The sequence below is a fragment of the Larimichthys crocea genome, chromosome III, assembly GCF_000972845.2.
Source record: "Larimichthys crocea isolate SSNF chromosome III, L_crocea_2.0, whole genome shotgun sequence".
NCBI classification, from domain to species: Eukaryota; Metazoa; Chordata; class Actinopteri; family Sciaenidae; genus Larimichthys; species Larimichthys crocea.
This window is the reverse complement of record NC_040013.1, coordinates 51590922-51612298: the sequence shown is the minus strand read 5'-3', so window position 1 is coordinate 51612298 and position 21377 is coordinate 51590922. Positions and strand designations below refer to the sequence as shown.

Below are 21377 nucleotides of genomic sequence, written 5' to 3'. Positions count from 1 at the left end.
ACACACCAAGTAATCCAGATCGATTTTTTTAGATAAATATGGAGTTAAATATGACATTAGACAGAGTTATGACTTATAAGTATCAGTCATCTGAAGATGTGACTTGTTGGTTATTCGAGAGTGCTTGCTGAGACAATAAAGACGACAAATGTGGCTGCTTCAATGGTATTTTATAACTATAGCCAGGAAAATAAAGCAAAATAAAACCTGACAGCATTTTTTTTAAGCATATTTTACAACTGATTATTATCATAGTGTGCACTTAATACTGTAGCCCGGCCCATTCATTTCAATGTGGCATGGACTGAAAGAAACAAAAAACAAAAACAAAAAAAGGCAACACGGGAACAAAAAGACTGGAGCAGGTTCAGTGGAATCCTCAGAGCATTTTCAAGTAAACAAGAAGAAGAACAAATGTAGCATGAAGTGGACCCAGTAAAGACATACTGCGCTGTTCACATTGGTGGTAAAGCTTTACACTTGAAGGGCGTCGTCTCTCAGGTCCCACACAGTGTAACATGTCCCTCATGTCTGCATCATGTGGAGGTGGAATGTGCTTTCTTTGCATTTGCCAGCCGTCTGGTCTCTTCACAGCAGGCCAGGCTCAATGTTCAATCAATCACTCCACATCAGCACGCGCTGGACCTCATAAACATCCCAGGATCACTAAAGCGTGATCAAAAATACATTCCACTTCCAAGATGGAGAGGCTTCAAATCTTTCTGTAGCTCTTAGACGTTCCTGTCAGGAAACGATAAAAGTCATGGGGCCAGTGTTGGAATCGAGCAGAACACAATAAAACCGTTGGCTGATAATCTTCAGCGTCACAAAGCCCTGTCGACAATGAGCCAATTCTTTCAAATGTCATTAAATAACAACTCACCCACACTCTCTCCTGTACACACACACACACACACACACACACACAAAAAAAAGAATATATAGTTGTTTCAGGCTCTTGTGCTAACTTTGTATCACTGAATGCCTAATGCAGCTGTACACACTGTGGTGATGTGGCTTTGCAAACGGCGTGGCAGGATGTGCTTCTAAACAGAGACAAATATGCTGTTCCTGATGTTGCTATTGATACCAGCTGGCAGCTTCAACTCATCCAAATCAAAACAGTGTGTAGTCACCATCCCCAGACACACGAGGGGGATTCAACCAGCTTCGCAGAGGCGGTTTATGACCATTAGTGTTCCTCTAGAGGCACGAGCAGAGACCTCTACAGACTGTGACACCAGCCTGGTGAGCAAAAGATAACGGCAGCCTCGAATGTCACAGTTTCACTTGCAGAAGCCTCGGCCAAAACTGTTAAGGCAGGAAATTAGTGTGGAATACAAAAAAAAAAAAAAGAAGCTTATCTCAGTGCAGCTACTTAAAGTATGTGTTATAAACTCATATACACTTCAGACACAAGTAAAGCAATGAGCTCACTACAATGACTGGGAACCATGCAAATAAATACAGTGAACGTGGTATGTTGAGGCACGATAAACACATGGCAGTCAGACAGCCTTACATGGCAACACTTTAGTACCCCTACTTAGCATTTAGAAGTGGACATAAACCTTTAATACTTGGTACTATATTGTAGTTATAAGTGTTTATTGATTGATTTGTCAACAACTACACATTGATAAACACTTAAAAAGTCCTTCTAGTGTACTATACTGCTTATAAATACTAAATATGGGGACTTATTAATGTTGCCGACTGTTCTCAGACAACCTAAATTACATTGTGTGCTACAAAGTATCTCTACAGTAACGGTTAGTCATACTAGGAATTTCAAAAACTACCTGTCTAACACAGCATCAGTATAAACACACAAAATAAGTCAACGGTGCAATGCATTGTCCGAGCACTTAAACAGATTGAGGCGCAAAATAAAGAGTTTTGCGACTTTTGCTGATGTTCACGGAAACTTTTTGAGTAGTACATGTGTTTGCTTTCTTGATGAGAGTGAAATGAGAAGATTGATACCACTCACACAGCTAGCCGGGCTCAAAGCTAACAAAACTCATATCTCATATCTTGGTTGGTTGCCAGACAAAACAAGACAATCGATATGCAACACTGAGCTTCAGAGGTGTTGCTAGGTAGATTTAGTTAACTGTGGACAGAGCTAGGCTCGCTGTTTCCCCCTGTTTTTACTAAGCTAACCAGCTCCTGTGTCTAGCTTCATATTGACTGCACAAACATTAGAGTGGTATCAATTGTCTCATCTAACTCTCTGCAAGAAAGTGAGTTAAAACTATTCCTTCAATGTGAAGCTGAATTGACCTGCAAAAGAGTGTCTTCACCTGATCCTGAAACTAGAGCATATTTTATCACATGGAGTCCCTCGGCGAGACACTATTTTACTAATTAGAGCCTCAGGCTGAGAACGTTTACGGCTGTCTGATCCAAACAGAACTCACAGGTCAATCAAAACTAAATGCTACTCATACTCATATTTTGGTTATGATGAAATGATGCTGTGTCCTCTATGTGCCTGATGAAAGACGTCTTAGTGCGAGACGGCAGGCCTACAAAATTCAAAGCACTCACATTTAAACAGTTTAGCGTTCAACTCCATACACATCAAATGAACTTCAGTCCAACCTTCATGAAAAACCCATCGTAAGAGTGTGTTCCTTAACAAAAATGTAGAGTAGTGTTGTAGAACATAGCATATTTCTGTGCTTGGAAAGTCACTCATGATCAGAGGCTGATGTAGTAGCTGTCGGCATCATCAGTCCGTCCTGATGGCGATCAACAAGCCAAAAGGCTCAGAAACATATTTGGCAACAACTCCTTTAAATCTTCTGTTGCAGTGGAAAGACACTTTTTTTTTGTGGAGGAGCATCTCCAGTTTTTCCTGCATCAAAACTCACACAGGCACTTTATCCATTTAAATTGAGGCATCTGTATCGTACTGTAATGTCTGGAAGATTTGGTGCAAAAAAGGCTGCGGCTGACTGAATTCCTTTCGGAGCGAATTGTGGGAGAATTCCAACATGACGTGACATTTGGTTTATTTTGTAGAAGCTGATGTTTCCACAAAATATTCACAACAAAAACACACAGGAACTGTATGAAAATGACACGCAAGAAGCACGCTGAACGTCCCCCTTAACACACCCTGAAAACTGGGTTAACAGTGAGGGAATATTATTTGCCAGGAAAAAGCCAGGTGGAAGGCACTGAGACTTGGTTTTTCATGCTGCTCCTTCCTTCTTTCCTGAAGGCAACAATGACCTACAAGATTTCATCGCTGGTCAGTTCATACTTGGTTCACCAGCATTACTTCTCATGGCTTACTAGTGTAACAGGAGACATAGAGGCAAGCCCTTGGACTAAAACTCTATACAAAGCGCCTTCTACGGTGCACTGGGAGTAGCTGAGTGTGTCCAGTGAGGTTGTGGTCTGCCTTTAGTGCTGCTGAATACTGAGGAACGGCATGCAGCATGACTGCGTGTTGCTGTGGCGTGGGGGTGAGGGCGAGGTCAGTGAGGTATAACAGTTGACCGTGGGGATTGAGAGGTTGCTGAGAGCTTATGAGCGCTTGCGTGGCTCTGATTGTGCTGCAGTAGCAGAGCGGAGTGGAGAGAGACGGTGACGTCAGGTCTCAAAGTACTTGTAGATGGCTGTGACATAAGTCATGACACTTTGCCAGTCTGGCCTCTCCGTGTGCACCATCTCGTTTATGTCCTGAAATAAAGAAAGAGACGTTAACTGAAGATTTCGGTCCCAAAAAAACCCATTTCAGATAAAGAAAACATAAAGAATTGTTTAATTTAACAAGTTAATTCATAATTAATTTGCAGTGTATATGTGGAAACTATGAAACCATCTCCACAGTAACTCCATCCAGTGATGAAAGCCACAACTGATGGCTCAAAGCTCTGGAAAAAAATCTAGTAACCCTGAGTCAAGATTTTTACTTCCAAGTTCAAACAAGAACCTTCAGAAGCACAAAAACCTCACTGTCCGTTACAAACAACCTTTGAACCAGATCAGACATTATCACCTTAACACAGTGGTTCCCAACTGGGGTCTGGCTCAAAGATCACAGGGGGTCCATGAGGCTTTGTCCGATGTCAAAATTAGATCATGTTAACTAAAATCATAATAACATACAGACTGGATAATCTATAAAAAGTCTGCATATGAACCCATTTAAAAACATACATTTTTGACCTTACTCTTTAAAAATAGTATGTTACTTAATCAGCCACACCTCTGTGACCTGTGACAAAACGTCTGAGAAATGTGAAGATGCTGGTGTCTGAGCAGTATGTGGAGAGTTAGCTCTTGTGTCTGTAGAGTAAATACGAAGCTACAGCCAGCAGCTGTTAGCTTAGCATGCAGCCTGGAAAAAGGGGGACACCACCTGACCTGTCTCTGTCTAAAGGTAACGTAATCTGCCTACCAGCACCTCTATAGTTCCCTAATTAACATCTCATAATTTCAATCAATACAAAAACATTTACAAAGTGTAAAATGAGTCCCAAACAACCCATCGAGTGAGTGAGTATCTATATCTTATTTACACTAGGAGTAGAGTTTTTTTTGTTTTGTTTTTAATGAAGTCAGTTCACATTGGTGTGAAGCTTACCAAAGTGCATTTGATGCCCACACTCTCTGCAGCCTGGAAAGCTAAGGTGAAGTTTCTCCTCTGAAAAGAAAAGAAGAAGAGTCACACACACACACACACACACACTATGGCTAACAACAGTAATGGTGGCCTTTAGGTCAGGGCTTTCCTGCAACATCTAGTTACCTTCTCCTGGCTGGTGAGCTCCTGGTATGGGATGTGTGCAGGCAGGTAGGTGTGGAGCACAGCGCAGAAGGCCAGGCCATCGTTCCAGCTGCTGCTGAAGTTTGTGATATCAATGTTCTGAAATGCAAAGCGACAGTGCACTTTGGGTCAACAGAGCATTTACAGCCCAGGATCAAAATCAATAGAAAGACAATTTCCGGGCTAAGTGGGTACAACATTTTATCCTAGGTCATGAATATCACTGCCATCACTTTCAACAATATATTGTTACAATAAATTCAGTTACCATGGAGCCGGATGACAGTCCTGCCTAACATTACTCATCCATATTACATTTATCAGATTTTTCACCATCGACTGTCACCTGACCCGTTGCTGGGGCTGTAAATCTGTTAAGTCCCCTCAGTGCCAAGACTATTATCTCTACGAGTGAGAGAAAGCCTCGTGTTTTTGTCAGGCAGGTCAATGACAGGATGTGTTAAATGTTCTACACTTCCTGGAGTACGCCTAAAGTGCCTGGAAACCATAACCTACATCAAGAGTCAATATGGCAAGTGACTCTTGACACAGCCATTTCCATTTCTAGGTCAGTGGCTGTACAGGTCTAATAAAAAATAATCATCCCATGCAAACATAATCACTGTTTTTAGTCACAGGGTCCTGGTCCTGGCCCCTGAGACTAGACCTTAAAATAAGTAAATATACAAATCAAAGTTTACCTCAAGTTTTGATAGACATTCACACACAAATATTTATATACTAATACTTTTTACTGCACTACATTTATTTGACAGCTTCAGTCCCTATTAACTTAGCAGTCATATAACAATACAGGATATTATCAATAAATAAATTATGATGTTATTATATCACTAAGTATAATGGCTCAGTGCTGGGGCCTCTTCTATTTACACCACCTCTCTGGGTGTGATTATCCACTCACATGGTTTCGCCTATCACCGCTATGCAGATGACACACAGCTCTATCTGTCAGTTCCACTTGTCAACCCCTCAGTACATATCTACATGGATGAAGGCACACCACCTCCAGCTTACTGGACTCACACTTTACAACTCCTCATATGGGCTGTGATCCTCTGGTGATTAGATCACTGTAACACCCTCCTCTTCAACACTACCAACAAGTGGACATGCTAAATCTATCCCCTTCTACAACTGTTACTTTATTCTATGCAAGTAGTACTTATTGTTGCACTGTACCGATTGTTTTTACTTTGTGTAAGTTGATTTAAATAAAAGCATCAATGACTAAATGTAAATATAGATGATTTACTGGTCCCAAGGGGAGATTCGCAACATACCCAACAGGATGGAAAATTATATATGATAAATTAAAATTGGCTGCATGTTTGCCACCCACAACATTAAATCAAGGAATACATGAATATACCAGTGGTTATAATCCAATAATATGTCATTTTGATGCAAATACTTGTTGTGTAAACCATCTTTCTCCTTGTTAGACAATGAGGAACATCTCACGTTTTAGCATTACACTGTTTCCTGAGCTCATAACACTCCATAAGGATTCATTTGTATATTAAAATGACTTCACCTTCCTGACCCTCTAACCTTTCTTGATAGACCTGCCTTACTTGACCTTCGTACCTCACCACATTTCTCCCTGCTCTAGAGCTTGCAGGTCTGAATAACAGCCATCATGTCCAATTATAATAAGATAAAAAAATATAATCTGAAGAGCTGTAAAAAGCAGTTAGTTATCGTTTCCTTTTTTTGACAGGAGCTGTCACATGTTTGTATCACTGTATTAATCAGAGGAACTCCATCTGCCATGAAGGAATGAATGACCTTCTTTTTATTTATGATCTTTATGAATCCTATTTGAAATTTTGACCTTTGACAGTGACACAAACAGATATAATTAATTTGCAGGTGTGTTAGAGAGTTCTGTGTGCAGTGTAACAGAGTACTCCACGGTTAAGCATTGGTAGGATTTGACAGTCTTTTTCAAAGGATCAAAATCAATGCAGAACAACCTGATGTCATGTGACTTTTTATTTTTATTTTATTTTTTTAACCCATGCATACTTCTTTCTTGGCACCTACAACTACCCAGCCTCAAGCAGAGATGAGGAGCAGCCTACAGATCCAGCAAGCTCACTTCTTTTTAACTCCAAAACCCAGATTTATTTTTATTTTCAAAATTCATGTCTCAATCTCCAACCAACACTCTTGGGGCTGAAGACATCAAGTCTATCAGAGCTCACACAGCTCCCCTCTGAAGCTGCAAAAAGCTTTATCCAACTTTTTTTCCACACACTGAGCTCACAGACCTCTGAATAGACTTCAATGTTTAAAATCTGTGGCGTTTCCCTTTAACTATGTTCCTGCCCAAGCCAGGAGGAGAAGAGTTCTAGACACTTTTAATCCCGAGGGATTAGAGCGGCTGCTTCCTTCCGGTGACTCGACAGGAACCTACCTGATAACCTTCTGTCTTCTTCTGGCACCACTTTAGCAAAGCATTCCTCTTGGAGCCGCCGTACTCTCTGGCCAGTGCTGACAGCGGGTCCTTTCTCTCTTCTCTGTAACAGACACACAGAACAGACGTGTCAACAAACACTGCCACCGTTTAAAACAATATTTGTCATGTCATGTAAGCAGATTAGACGGTAAGTATGTTTTCTTAATGAGCTAGGAGAGCTGTCGTTCGCTGTGTGTTTTGTCAGGAGACCAATCATAACCACAGTATTACAACTGACTGATAAAAAGTATTGACGAGAATGAAAGCAGAGATTTTAAAATGGTCGTTTACTGGATTACAGGCAAATAACCCAACCCACTTTTATCAATCAGTACAACAAACAGATGAGCGACTTCCACACGAGGTGGTACCTTAGGCGGCTGCGTGCCGTGGGTGTAACGGAGGCGGTGGGGGAGGAGGACAGGGAGAGCGGGGAGGAGGCAGCACTCATAGCCATCAGGGAGGTTGAGGAGGCCCCATCTGAAGTAGACATGTCCCTCTTTATATCCTCACTGCTCCGGCGGGACACTGCTCAGGACAGGAGAGACAGTTATAGACTTGATTTTTTTTTGTTTTGAACTAAACTGGTGACTGAGTTCATTTATAACGTTTATAATGCACTTCTAGAACTTAACATCTCTAACCTGAGATTGCTTTATTGGAGTCCATGTTGGAGACCCTCTGGAGGGCGGACGCAGGGCGGCTAGCTGAGGTCCCCCTGAGAAGGTGCTCAGCTGTGGACACATGACAGTATTTACATCACATATATTACGTGTGTTTCCAGAAGGGACACGGTCAGTAAAGAGCCACATTCCAGACCCTCAGAGCTCAGGGAATACTGGCAGAAAACAATAAATCAGACTAAAATAAATGGAACGTTGGAGGCTACGGCCAAATCTACACGTTCATATGAGACTCTTGAACTCATTACTGGTGAGAATGGACTGAGGGAATTTCTGCAGTCTATGATGGCTCATTATTTCCCTCTTATGGTCCACTCTAACATTTTGATTAACTAAAACATGAAGTCAACACACAGTAGAACTAAACTCTCAACTCAGGGGTTCCGGGGAAAAACGTAATTTCTCACGAGAGAGGAAACAGTGCACTCCAGTTCATCAAGATTGTTTACAGTGACACAGGAATCACAGAGGACAAAGAACTCATATTCAACAGTTTGACAGTAACATCTAAATGTCATTTCTGAGATTATTTATACAGTATATGATGACTGTGAAGGCTGCCTAACCTGGCATGGTGATGTCGGTGTAGCTGGGTCTCTTGTCACTCAAGGAGGAGAGGGGCTTGGCTGCCGACATAGTCCCACTTATGGAGTGTCTCTGAAATGAAGAAAAACATTTTAAAAGTAGAAATACACCAAAGAAAACAGTTGATCTCCAATTCTGCATTTCTCAGAAAAACTACTGTATCACGTGTTCCTTTATTGGTGGAGAAAATGTCTCCACTTCTTAAAGCCTCAGTTTATCCAATCCGCATGGCTTGAAAATCTAATCAGCACGGAGATGCAAAGATTTTTTTTACTTGTACTACAAATTTTACCCACAAAAACTATGAAATTCTGATTTTTAAATGATTTTTATGTTATCATAACTGTGTTTAGATGTACTAAACAGTGCTTTTTGTGCTTTCTCGTCTCGCAGGTTCTCATGGATTGTGGCTACACCTGGATCAGCAATGGGTGAAGCCTGTTGCTGTGGTCCTGCTTGAAATCTTCTACTACTTCTTTATTTATCCATAGTTCTTGATGTCTGTCCTCATCACTTGTTTTATGTAGTCTAAATGCTGTCTGGTGAACCCAAGGACTAAATTAAGTTCTTAATTAACCACCAAGATGTGTGAAATATCAAGGTAACATTCGTTCAAAGCCTTTCCTCCTGTACCTGGATGGGTGAAACAGCAGCTGCTGGGGGCGTCTTCATGGGACTGGGGCTGAGGGGGGTGCGTGGCAGAGGGGCAGCCGAGGCTGTTGGAGTCACAGAGGCACCGTTGGCAGGTGGGCCTAAGTCAAGAGTGAAAAGGGAACAACAAATAAATAAAGGACAGCTCGGCTTTCTATCTTTGAAACCAATACAGCATACAGAAAATAAGAATGTATACCTTGAGAGGCACTGTCGAAGCTTTTTATGAGTGTTTTGACAGTGGGTGAGGGCTCTGAAGAGGTGGACGACCGCCGACTGAGACCCATCCCCTGTCTGAGAGCAGCCAGGTCCCTCTCCACGGCATTCATGTAGTTATACACTCTGCCTCTCTCCTCATCCTGTCTGTGAAATATCAAGGAGTCAACTCAGCATGTGCTCAGAGCCACTATGCAGTCTACGTCGACATTATGGCTTGAGAATATTTCAATCGTGTTGTAGGGATAATTATGGTTTTGTCATTTATGATTCAACTGTGGGATTCATCAAAGATAAATGAACACAAACTCTGCTGCTGAGCACCGAGAATCATAAACAAATAAGCAATGTGAAATCTTCCCATATGCTGTTTACAAACCGCTGGAGTGCTTCCAAACGTCTCTGTGGGTCTTACTTGCGGCTCTTGACCTCGTCCAGCTCTTTGCTCAGCTTCTCGTTCTTCTCTTGGGCTTCCTGCAGCCGGCGCCGCAGATCTCCGATCTCCTCCTGTGCTTCAGACTTGATGTCATTGGCGATGACGACAGCTGTTTGCAGATCGGCCTGGAACTGACGCCATTCCATCGACTCCTCCTGCACGTGCACACGGACACATTAGCAAACTTATTTACACGCCAGGCAGACAGAGGAACATAAATATTTAGAGTCGGGTTTCATCCAGCTGATCCATGTCCAACATTTCATTCCCTTGTCGCTCTGCTTTTGTCGCCACCAACTCGTGACACATCTGGCTACTGAGTTGCTATAGAAATGGTTGACTATGTTCCTTAGCTAGCTCACTCACGGCTTATCAGCGATCAGTCCTGAAAGTAAACTAAAACAATTCAGTTACAGACTGTAAAACCAAACAAAGAGCTGAAAGACTCTAAAAGGCTCTGTAGAACTGGCAGAACCTCAAAGTGGAGTGATAGTTCTCTGTGGATTTGTCATCACAAACAACACATCCCACAGGGAACTGATTCCATTGTCACTTTTGGTCCTCAGACCAACACGTGGTCTTTTACAGAGTTTACACAGAACTTTGTAATAATTGATAACTAAATCTTGCATCTGGTCTTTCTGAATTTTTAATGTTATCATAACTGAGATGTACTAAACCAACGCTTATTATTATTATTATTACTACTACCTTTAGTCATATCTCCATTGGCCTAAAACTGCAGCAATTTTAGGCCAATGGAGATATGACTAAAGGTAGTAATAAAGTTCTTGTAGCCCTGTACCCCTCTGCAGCACTCTTACCCTCAGTCTGCGGTGAAGAATCTTAATCTCTCTTTCCATATCATGCTTCTGGTCCTGCAGCTTCTTCACGGAGTCTAAAACAGGAGTTAAATACATGCCGTTGGTATTAATGCCAACAGACCACAGAACGATGTGACTCTATTACACATGTGTGATATTACTTTTCGTCTAAGAATTGACAGTTTGGGGAAGTTTGGCAAACATTCGATGGCAGTGGATTAAGACTTTTGACATATGGAACATGATAAGATGTCAATCAAACCAGCTAATTTAGTAGATGTTGATTCTGGCTGCCCGCTTACTCTCAAGGTCTGTGATGATGAGGTTGTCGTGGAGTTTAAGAGCTCGGTGCTGCTCCACCTCATCCTCCAGCTCAAAAATGGTTTCCTTCATGTCAGCGATCTCAGTCTCTTTCTCTTGCAGGTCCACGCGCTGCTTCTCCAGCGCCCGCTGCTGTTCAGCCATCTGCTGCTGCACCTGCTCCTGGAAGTCTCTGTATTCCCTGTCCAGCTGCATGCACACAGAAGGGAGGTTATCTTTCATTTCATTAACAAGCAATGAGGTACAATCTCCTCCTTGAATCTGAAAAATACATCTATGTAGCATCTTCTAGCTTTAGGAAATCGATGGCCCACACACTGTGTTTTTACTAACCTTACTAAATGTCTCCTGCAGCCGTGTGAGGTCACTGTGGGCTTGTTCCAAATCCTCCTGCAACTTCGCTGCCTTGGCCTCAGCCTCTTCCTTCCCCAGTCGTACTCCTTCCAGCAGCTGGCAGATGTCGTTTTTGTCCCCCGCGGTGTGAAGGGAGTACAGCTCGGCCACCCTCTGCCTCTCCTGGTCCAGCTGGGCTCTGCAGCGGCTCAGCTCCGCTTGGTCATTGCTAACGGCTGCCTTGTACTCTTCCAGCGCAGACGCCATGGCGACACGACCCTGCCTCTCTGACTCCATGATGCGCTCCATCTGGTGGTTCCTCTCCTTCAGTGCTCCAATCATCTCCTGGGCCTCAGCGTTGTCCTGTTCAGCCATCTTCAGCGTGTTGGACAGGTGTTGTTGGACTCCCAGCAGTTGCTCTCTCTCAAAGCGGGCGTTATCTGCCAGGTCTGCGTAGCGTTGCTCCAGCTCCATGTAGCGGCCACTCTTGATGTCCTCCTCGAGCACATACGATATATGATGCTCATCCAGCAGAGAGCGCAGGTACTCAATCTGTCGACCGTACAGCTCCAGCTTGTCACTCTGCTGGCACAGGGAGTCCATGAGGATCACCTTCTCTTCACCTAGTCGCTCATTCTCTCCATTCAGCTCCTGGGTGATTTGCTGCAGGTCAGCCAGCTCCTGTAATGTGGCCTGAAGCTCCTCGGCAGTGCTGTGCTGGTTCTCTTCCATCTGGTGGATGCGCTCCGTCAGACAGGCCACCGACACCTCGCTGGCGTTGCCACTGCTGCCCCTCCGTGAGCGCTCCCTGCTCGGTGCGCATTCCGACTCGGATGATGACGAAGCGCCAGAGGGGGCGTCCAGAGCGTCATCACTGGAGGTGACAGCCTGGTAGACCTCGCTAGATTCACTGTCGAGGTTGTCTGCAGAGCCTCCATGCTGGTGTCCTGTGAGCAGATCCTCCAGTGAACCGGGGGCAGAGCCTTCCACTGAGGAGGTCAGCGTACCTGTTCCTCCACCATCACTCTGCCCGCTGCCTGCTGCCAGGTCTGGGCTCAGGGAGGCGTAGTTGAATAGCTTGTCCGAGCCATCCAGCCTCTGCTCCAGAGAGAAGCCCAGTGCATTGAGTCGGTCTTTTAACATTCGGTTCTCACTCTTTAGCATGTTGAGCTCCTCTCTGATGGCCTGGTTCTGCTCTTGTAAGAGAATCAGAGTGGACTCCACATCGGCTGCTGTGATGGCTGAAACGTGGGGCTTCTCCTCCTCTCCAGCTTCTTCCTGCGGCGGTGCTTCCTTCCCTCCTAAACCAAGCTGAGCCCTCATGTCTCTCAGCTCGCTGCGTAGGTGGAGGATCTCCACATCTTTGCTTTTAGCCAAACCTAACAGGTCTTTTACTTTGGCCTCCAGCACCACCTTATCACTGATCTGGCCATCTGATTTGGACTTGCACATGCGGCCCTCAGTCTCTGCCAGGATCTGGCTCCGACAGCGCTTTCCTGAGGCCACATCCCCCGATACAGTCCCCGAAACCAACTGCTTCTTATTGGCTGATGTCCTGGATGTCCGGAGACGGTCTCGGGATGAATTTGGCTCCTTGGAAATCGAAGATGTCGTACGCTTGGATGAAGTACCTGGTGAGAAAGAAAAAGGTCATCATTACATCTACAGTAACATTACAAGAGATCAAAGGCCTGAAATATTAGACATACCTGATGTGGTCTTTGGCTTGCTGTCTAGGTTGCTAGCAGTAGTCCCAATGGATGCAGTCCTCTTGGTCTTGGTGACCGCATTACTTGACGCAGGATTCCCTCCGGCCATAGCTGCTAGAAGATCATCATTGCTTTTCACCTAAAAAAAAAAAAAAAAAAGCACAAAATTCAACAAACTCACATACAAAACAATCAAATCAAATTCAAGGCAGCACTGATCAGCTCATGTGAAATCCTACCTTAGACAGAGGTGCTGTGGCACTGGTCTTGGCTGCAGGCTTTCCGGTCCCAGTGGTAGCCGTGGCCTCTGCCTTCCCTCGATCTGCACTCACCTTACTCACCGCTGGCCGGACCGATTTCTTCATAGTGAGGTCTCCGATGCCGATACATTTACAGCTCAATCTGTGCACAAAAGGAGGGAGGAGAAAGGTAACGTATGTCAGTGCGCAGAGTGATAGTTCCAGTTTTCCATGGAAAAGGAATTCTTTCCACAGATGCTATTCCCCTAAACACTAAAAATAAAAAAAGGACCACATCGAATAACAGATCACTTCTAGAAAATGTTTCTCCCAGTCTGTCTCTGTAATTTGAAGTTTACTCCACATAGCTGGTGTTTGGGTAAGTAGTGGATCATTTTGCTCATTCTCTTGATCCCTATAATGATTAGTTAATGTAGATGCTGCAAAATGTTTATTTATATTTACATCCAGATACACGTGTGTGGTGCTTAAGCTTTTAATCATTTTGTCGTCTCTGCAGTTACATTTGGTAGCTGTTAAAGCCGCTGTGGGGGACCACCCCAGATACAGGAATGCAAGATAAACACTGAAAATGAGGCTTATACAGGCTTAACCCATATCTCCACTAGATGGCTCTCATGTGTCTCTCATGGTTCAATCAGTTCAGAGTTTCACTTGCCCGTCAGCCAAAACAAAGATGACACTGATGAAGTTTAATTTATTCTGCGTGGGTGGCTGCTGCTTTCGATATATTTATTTGTGGGAAGAATGTGGTTACAGTGTACAAACTGCTCCTCAGTACACAAGAGATCTGCAAGACGGGATTTTCTAGCAGCGTGTACAAAAATGATCAGAGCCCAAAAAAGGAAAAGTAGATTTCTTCACAGATCAAAGTGAAATACTTTGAGAGGCAAAAATGTGAGTCCGTTAGTGTTACTGGGCAACCGATGTCTGATGTACTGGATCTAATCCTGCACTGCCGTCCAGGTCATCTTTCTTCCAAAAGAGTAAATCTGTGGAAACTGGACTCTTAAGAGGCGGTTCTAACTGACTAGCGGGGAAAACCAGTCAGAACCTGAAGAAGCCTCTTGGATGAGAGGTGAAATTTTGTCCCAGATTTACTCAGTCATTCAGCACCATGTTTGTGCAAGATGCACTCATAGTTCACGCTCACTTTTGCCCCCCCCCCAGAAAAAAAAACAACAGCTCCACAACCCAGAAATGAATCCTAATAATAATTTAATGGGTGGAAATTCTTGAGCACAATTTGATGAGTTGCGTTTCGAAATGTGTGTTGAATTAGGTGATACAAAAAAAAACACGCTCTCTCTCAAACTGTTCCCGTACGAAGCTCTGAGAACTATGTTGGAGTTGTATGTTGTTGCAATTTTGCCAATAAACTGTGTTCATTTGGCAGAGACTGAGGTGCTGAAACTGGCTGCAACCAAATAAGAACAGCTTGTAGAAAACACAGGAGGCTTTATTCATCACATGTTGCATCCAGGTCTGACGAGAACCTGACTTGATGCCACGATAGCAAGAAAAAGTGATTTGGGACACAGCTGGAGACAAAGAGTAAGTACTTTAGCACAGATTTGGATGTCTTGGAGCCTTTTTTGCACAAGAGGAAAAAGTAGGCTGGTTATTTATTGTACACAGGAAATCCAGTTACAATCTCTCTCCGAGTCGGAGGTGTGTTGCTTTCCTGAGCAGAAGTTTCATTGTTTAGATATGGAAATAAATATCAGATACCAGGATTAAATCAAACTTTAAATAGAACGCTGTGAGAAGCTGACCCATGCATTGTAGCAGGAGCACAAACGTTTACACTTTCCACTGACTGAAACCTTTCCTTGAATCCAAGCTAAATAAATACACACTACAAAGATGGAATAATATTGAAAATCTGATGCAGCTGGAGCAGGAGAAGATCTGCACACAACGGCTCACATCTGAGCCCGATCCAAAATAACCTGCTACTAAACCACGACTGCATTTTATTCACAAACAAATACTTTTCTAACAGATTTCAGCTGGGTCTCCTCTGTACAGGTGCTCCTTTAAAATCTGACATCCGGCACAGAATCGTTCCCTTTGGCTGCAGAGAGTCTTTGCAGTGATTCATTTTTCTCCCCCACTGAGATGAGCTTTTTTTTTTTTTTCGGCTCATTCTTCTGTCAGGTTAACTTTGGCTTCCATTGACGTAGATGGTGAGTGGGGTTTACCTACACCTAATACAAACCACACAAACACACTGCCCTAGACTTTGGGGAGAGTTATGAGGAGTCTGACTGGCTCTAAAGATAAAATATGGATTTTCAGACAGTTATGTGAGTTTACAAAGAGCCACAAGCAAACAAAGGAAACAACCATCCCTGCCTCGTGTGGAGGAAATGGCAAATAATGTGTCTCAGATGGTTAGACTCTGCAGCTCTGTGCAGAGGTCGATTTTATTCACTCAAACAGACATGCACTGCAGGCTTAAGGTTACAATATGAATGTGATCTCCACTTTGAAGCAGATTTTGTTTACATGTACAGCCTCTTTGATCGTTCATAATTAGAATATTCATTGCAGCTTTACACCGTGCATCTTTCACACAGTCAGTGTCTGAGAGAGCTTTTTGTGTGCAGTTCTCACTACAGGTTACCCAGACATACACTTATCTCAGGTTATCTTAAATTATATATGAAGTTAGATAGAATTATGTGGAAAGTTTTTGTGGTCTTACAGTCTGCCGTTGTCAGCACTGCTGTAATGTCTTCACAAACCTTTTGGGCACAACAAAACAAATATTCAAAATGAGTATCAGCAGCTATGAACTTATACTTTCTTCATATTACTTCCCATTCTTAGCTGTCTTTGGACACCTAACCCTATACTGCCTGTTGTCGTATGAATAACACGTACGTTTGGTTTTGCAGGGCGTTTTCCCTGAGTACTGACATGTGTACTCAACAACTAGCCAGTTTTCTGAATAGCTGAATGTGTGTCAAAGCAGATGTCTGAAAGAGAGAGCAGCTAGCTCGAGCTCAGCTCTTTTCATTGGATCTGAATAGACATGGGATCGTCGGCTGGGGACTGAAAGAGCGGCTAAAATGGGACAGAGGCAGCTGCCTGTTCTTTCACTCTCTCACTTTGTAAAATCTACTGCAAACAGGTCAGTGTGTGTGTTTGCCATTTTAAAAGGACTCTTAAAAGAAAATCGATCCAGAATAATTCACACACCATAAACAGAGACGCCCGCATGTCAGACTCACTAAGCTGTTCTGCTGACACTACTGTAGTTCACACCAACATCTGTGAGGAATCACATTGTATCAAAAACAAAGCTGTTTCTTGTTGAGTCCACATTACTGGGATGGCTGCTCGCGACATCATGATGTACTCTTGTTTAAATACAGCTTACATTTTTAATACACAACACTGAAATAAATGCCACTAGCAGACACTTCCTTAAATATCAGCCAATGTGATTCATTGCCAACTACAGAAATCTTCACAGGAGGAAGAGAGATTGTTGGGCTGGTATAACAAATCTACCAAATATGGATATGATTCCATAATTTAAAAAAATTTGAAAACTGTTGAAATCATATTTCAATTACCCAGATCTCTGCAAAATGACTGTAGAACTTGAATAATGAATAAGAATGAAGTCTGTCAAAAGTGTCACGTATTATCTGGTGATTAAGTTTTATGTCTGCTTTATGAACAGTACAAATGAAATAAGCAGTACTGGTCATAGTCTTTGTGGCCATCATTGAGAAACCCTTTTTCCCCACTATGAGCATAATAAGGCTTCATAGAGCCACGATACTCAACGTAAGGCCCATGGGCCAGATAGGGTGCCAGGTGGCCCACAGACCATTTCCCAATTCACAAAGAAAATAAATTGAGTCATGCTTGGAATTTTGTGTTTGTTTATATAATAATGTCCCTCAGCTAATACTTGGCAAGTTGCATATTAGCCTGTCAGCGATCTGTGCAGTGCCAATTGATTTCTGTGAAAAGTTCAGGTCCACCTGACCTGACAGGGGCTACTGTGACTGGATTTGCCTCTTGCCAAGATGAGTGAGGACAGCGAACATCCAAAGGTTGACAATGAAAACTGTAATTCAATGCAAGATAACAGAGGAGTGTATAAATTAAAAATGGAAGGTAAAGCATGCTATGTCATTGACAAGTCATTCTCAGTGAGTCTGTCTCAGCAGCACACCAGACTCAAAACCCAGTGCTACTTGCAGAACGTCACTTACCAGCTCAGCGCTTTTATCCAAATATGGTCACTTCTGGCTCCACAGAACTAAGATGGCAACATCCATGTTACCAAACTCCAGGCTTCAAAATGGTTGTCCACAAACCAAGTCACAGTAGGTTTACACTGGGTTCCCACCTAGAAGCAGTGCAAGGAAAGAGAAAATTATGACCACCACTAATGTTTAATCTTTCAAACAATGAGTAGTATGAATGTTCAGGTCCCTGGACGGTCACTTTGCAAAACCAGTATCCCTACTGTCAAATCTGTACAGTACCAGTCAAAAGTTCTCAAACATATTAAGCACTTGTTGGCTGCTTTTCCTTCACTCTGCGTCCAACTCTTCCCAAACCATCTCAATTCAGTTTAGGAAGTTTAAGTTTGAAATCGCCAACAGTGTCACCAGCAAAGCACACCTTCTCTTCCATGTTTTACAGTGGGAACCACACATGCAGATAACATCAGTTCACCTTTTCTTTATCAATGGTTGGAACCAAAACACTGGTCTAATGTCCATTCATTGAGTTTCTTGGGTTTTCTTCTTCTTCTTCTTCTTCTTCTTTGCTGTAACCATGAAGGTCTGAGTCACAGTCTCCTCTGAACAGTTGATGTTGAGATGTGTCTGCTACTAGAACTCTGAAACTTTTATGTGGACTCCAATCTGTGGTGCTGCTAATTGTTGATTTCAAAGGGTACAACTGTAATGAACTTCTCCTCTGCAGCAGAGGTAACTCTTGGTCTTCCTTTGCTGTGGTGTTCCTCATGAGAGCCACTTTCATCATTGAGTTGATGATGGTGGCAACCTCATGAAGCTGACTGAGGTAATGCCAAGAGGGTTCAGAGTTGCCATCAATTCGATTTGATGTGTTAATTTACAGTGTAGGAAGAAACAAAGACAACACTTGTCCTGATTCAGGATAAAACAGATTCCAGTATTTCATTTCAGTGTAAATGAATGCAATGGATAGGACCCAAGGCTGAGCAAAAGAACAAGTGTGCGTAGTGTTTCTTTACAGACAGCTGAACAAAGCTGGAGGCTGAGACGGTGCACGCAGAAGAAACAGCTGAGGTAAGTCTGGGAGGAGAAGAGGGTGGGGGTCGTGGTGGTCTAGTAACTCATTAATACCCCTGCCCTGCTCTCTTTCCTTATTCATGCTTTAACTGCAGGGAGGCACTTCCTTGCCATAACATTAGCTTCCTGTGGTGGCGTCTCCAGTAAAAAAAAACAAAGTAAACCCCACAAGGGTGACCACCTCAGGCAGACTGGTGCCTGTTTGTCACTGTACACACAGAGCAGACTCTGTCAAAGCTTAAAGTTTATTTGCCAATACGCCTGGCTATTAATACACCTAGCCTGGAGCGCATTGAAAACACACCTTCCTTCACGAGACAGCCTCAATTTCAGTGTTTAAATAAAACAATGTGCGGTTAAAAATGAACATAAATGCTCATATGTTCCTCTTTCATCAGCAACAACCTGCCCTTGCAGAAACAAGACCGTGCACAGTGTTAATGTACTGTATGTATTAAAAAGATTATTGAGCTATGGTCGTCAAACTTCCACCGAAGAAGAGTTGTCATAGTATAGTAAAACTGAATTGACTTTATTCAGCTGAATCAAACTGAACATGGGATTTGGTCCCGCTCGATGACTTTGTCTTGTATTTCTTTCTTTCCCCTTGTTCGATGTCACCTGGGGGGGGGGGGCAGTTTCCAAGACCGGAAGAATTTTTCCCAAAAAATATTTATCTACAGAGCAAAGCGATGATTACGCAGAGCCAAAGAGGAAAATCTCATAAGTCATATCTCCTGGAAATTGATTTAAAGGAGTGGGCTGTGACATACTGCTCTTTCCAAGCACTTCCAGGAAAAGTTGGGAAACATCTGTGGTCACCTTTGGTCTATCAAAGATGATTTTTAATTCATCAGACACACACAGAGGCTGCAGTTCTGCCACAGCACGCCATTTGGGTCAGCTTGAAACATCATTCACGGCTCACTCTTCCCAGGGGGGATGGCAAATGTATGTTTTTTTTTTGCTCTGGACAAGCCCTACATTAGCAGCACCAAGAGCTAACGTAACACCGCGTCATTCAGACACACAAACACATCTTTCAGACCGTCTGGGTAAAGACAGCTACCTGATTTCACAGCACACGTCGGTTGCTGTTATGTCAGAGACCAAATGGAAACTTAAAAAGCAGAGAAATAGCCCAGCTAGCTCGTTAGCTTAAAGGTCAGGCACGCAGAGAATTTCAACAATTTCACTTCCTGTGTGGCCAAGCGCTTTCAAAACAAAAGCACCGCCAGACACGTAGGCACAACCTTCACCGAAACTGTGATTAATGCACGAAAAGAGGGGATGGCATAACACAGAGGGGGAGCAGAGGTGTAATAGATGCAGGTATAGTGTAGCAGATGTTATTTGGTCATATATTATATTACAGATGTAGCAGAGATTACAAAAAATATATTATTTGTGGGTAGTTTTGAGTACTAGCCAAAGTAACATTACTCTAAACGTATCGCATATATTTGTTTAACCATTCCTGAGACTGATAAAATATTTCTAAGCGGCAATTTTACAGTCAATACATAAATTAGTAAATTGCCTTTGACTGGCATGAAGGAAAACACGCTGCATTCAGCAATAACTGTGCTAAACACTGTCAAATTGACGCATCTTAACCATAAACCTAACTTAACTACCTATCACTGATGTAGCGTGAATAACTCCGGGCTCACTTATTTTGAAATAAATCACAGTGTAGCTCCGAGTGAATGTTTCTACCTTGACAGATCTGACAGAATCTGGTTTGTGGGCTAAAACAATAATTACCGTGCTATTTAAAACAAACTAAATGAACAGAGCGAGTCAGAGCAGTCTCCCTGACTTTGCAGTCGCTTTGTGTTTCTTTTCGCACACAGTTATTTCTCCTCAGCTGTCAGTAACGCTGGCCAACAGCAAAAACTAAGGCTGCTAATGCTACCGTGTGGCTAACATTGTTAGCATAGCCGGCAAAAAGACAGCGCTGTGTCAGTAAACTGATCAAATATTCATACCTCAGCGTCTCCTGAGTTTCCTCTTTGATAGGTGGATAGATGTCCGATGAATGCTCATTCGCGGCCGCTAACACTTCACTAATCCACAACTTGAGACGGCAGCATCGGTTTCGGATGTCAGCCCCTTTCTGTTGGCAGCAGCCGGATGATCCTCTGCCCCCTCCTCTGGTTGCATCATCTCAGCATCCCCCCTGTGTGCAGGAGGGACGCATCACTGCCCCACACACTTTTTTTAATCGTTGTCTCCAAATGACTCCTGGACCTGGGCCAAAAAAACCCTGCAAGAGCTTTTTTTAATTAAAGCATCTTCACACACCTTCTTTAATTAGAGAATATACTGTGCAAGTTGCAGCATTATGAATCAATTAGATGCAATATTGCCATGTAAAATGGACAGGGGCAGTAAATCAGGAGCAACCACACAAACATCATCCAAAGTGGATGATCTAATCATAATCCAGGCAGCAATTATGTTAATTATGAAAACGATTGAAATGTAATTTCTAGGCGACAGGGTTGAAAACCCACGTGATGTGCACAGTTTGCAAAACTGTAATTAAATATAAAAGGCGATTTCTGAAGAAAGTTTGATTTTTAACTGCACTGCTGACTATAAAATCAAAAAATATATGAGAATGTATGAAACATTTTTAAGGTTTGTTGAAGGGCTGATGCTAAACAACAAGACGAGAAATTTGATGCTGGTGCATAACACAAAGCGAATATGAGAAAATATATATAAAGATGAAAAGATAAAAAAAAGAAAAGATGAAATTAATGAAAAGATA

At 42.9% G+C, this 21377-nt stretch overlaps 1 protein-coding gene across 2 annotated transcripts; it reads right to left on the bottom strand.

Annotated features, from left to right (window-relative positions):
• Nucleotides 1-151: 151 nt before the first annotated feature.
• specc1la (sperm antigen with calponin homology and coiled-coil domains 1-like a) lies at nucleotides 152-20807 on the bottom strand. 2 transcript variants are annotated; one of them, XM_010740220.3, is made up of 17 exons: nucleotides 20590-20807; nucleotides 17528-17664; nucleotides 13269-13431; nucleotides 13030-13168; nucleotides 11321-12951; nucleotides 10969-11176; nucleotides 10667-10740; nucleotides 9822-9997; nucleotides 9390-9553; nucleotides 9173-9291; nucleotides 8521-8611; nucleotides 7916-8005; nucleotides 7643-7799; nucleotides 7230-7332; nucleotides 4769-4885; nucleotides 4604-4663; nucleotides 152-3696 (listed from the first exon to the last, which is right to left on the bottom strand). In XM_010740220.3, the coding sequence occupies exons 3-17, from the start codon at nucleotides 13392-13394 to the stop codon at nucleotides 3607-3609; spliced, it is 3345 nt and encodes a 1114-aa protein (XP_010738522.3). In that variant the 5' UTR covers nucleotides 13395-13431; nucleotides 17528-17664; nucleotides 20590-20807; the 3' UTR covers nucleotides 152-3606. The 2 variants fall into 2 exon arrangements, with proteins under 2 accessions (XP_010738522.3, XP_019119989.2); XM_019264444.2 differs by lacking the exon at nucleotides 17528-17664.
• Between the last annotated feature and the right edge of the window lie 570 nt (nucleotides 20808-21377).

Bases quoted from the DNA above. Each gene is read 5' to 3' on its own strand.
- specc1la (XM_010740220.3), bottom strand. From the start codon at position 13,394: ATGAAGAAATCGGTCCGGCCAGCGGTGAGTAAGGTGAGTGCAGATCGA. The intron at 12,952-13,029 runs GTATGTCTAATA...CTTTCTCACCAG, and splicing joins CAAGCCAAAGACCACATCAG to GTACTTCATCCAAGCGTACG. The intron at 8,006-8,520 runs GTTAGGCAGCCT...ATGTGTCCACAG, and splicing joins CACCGACATCACCATGCCAG to CTGAGCACCTTCTCAGGGGG.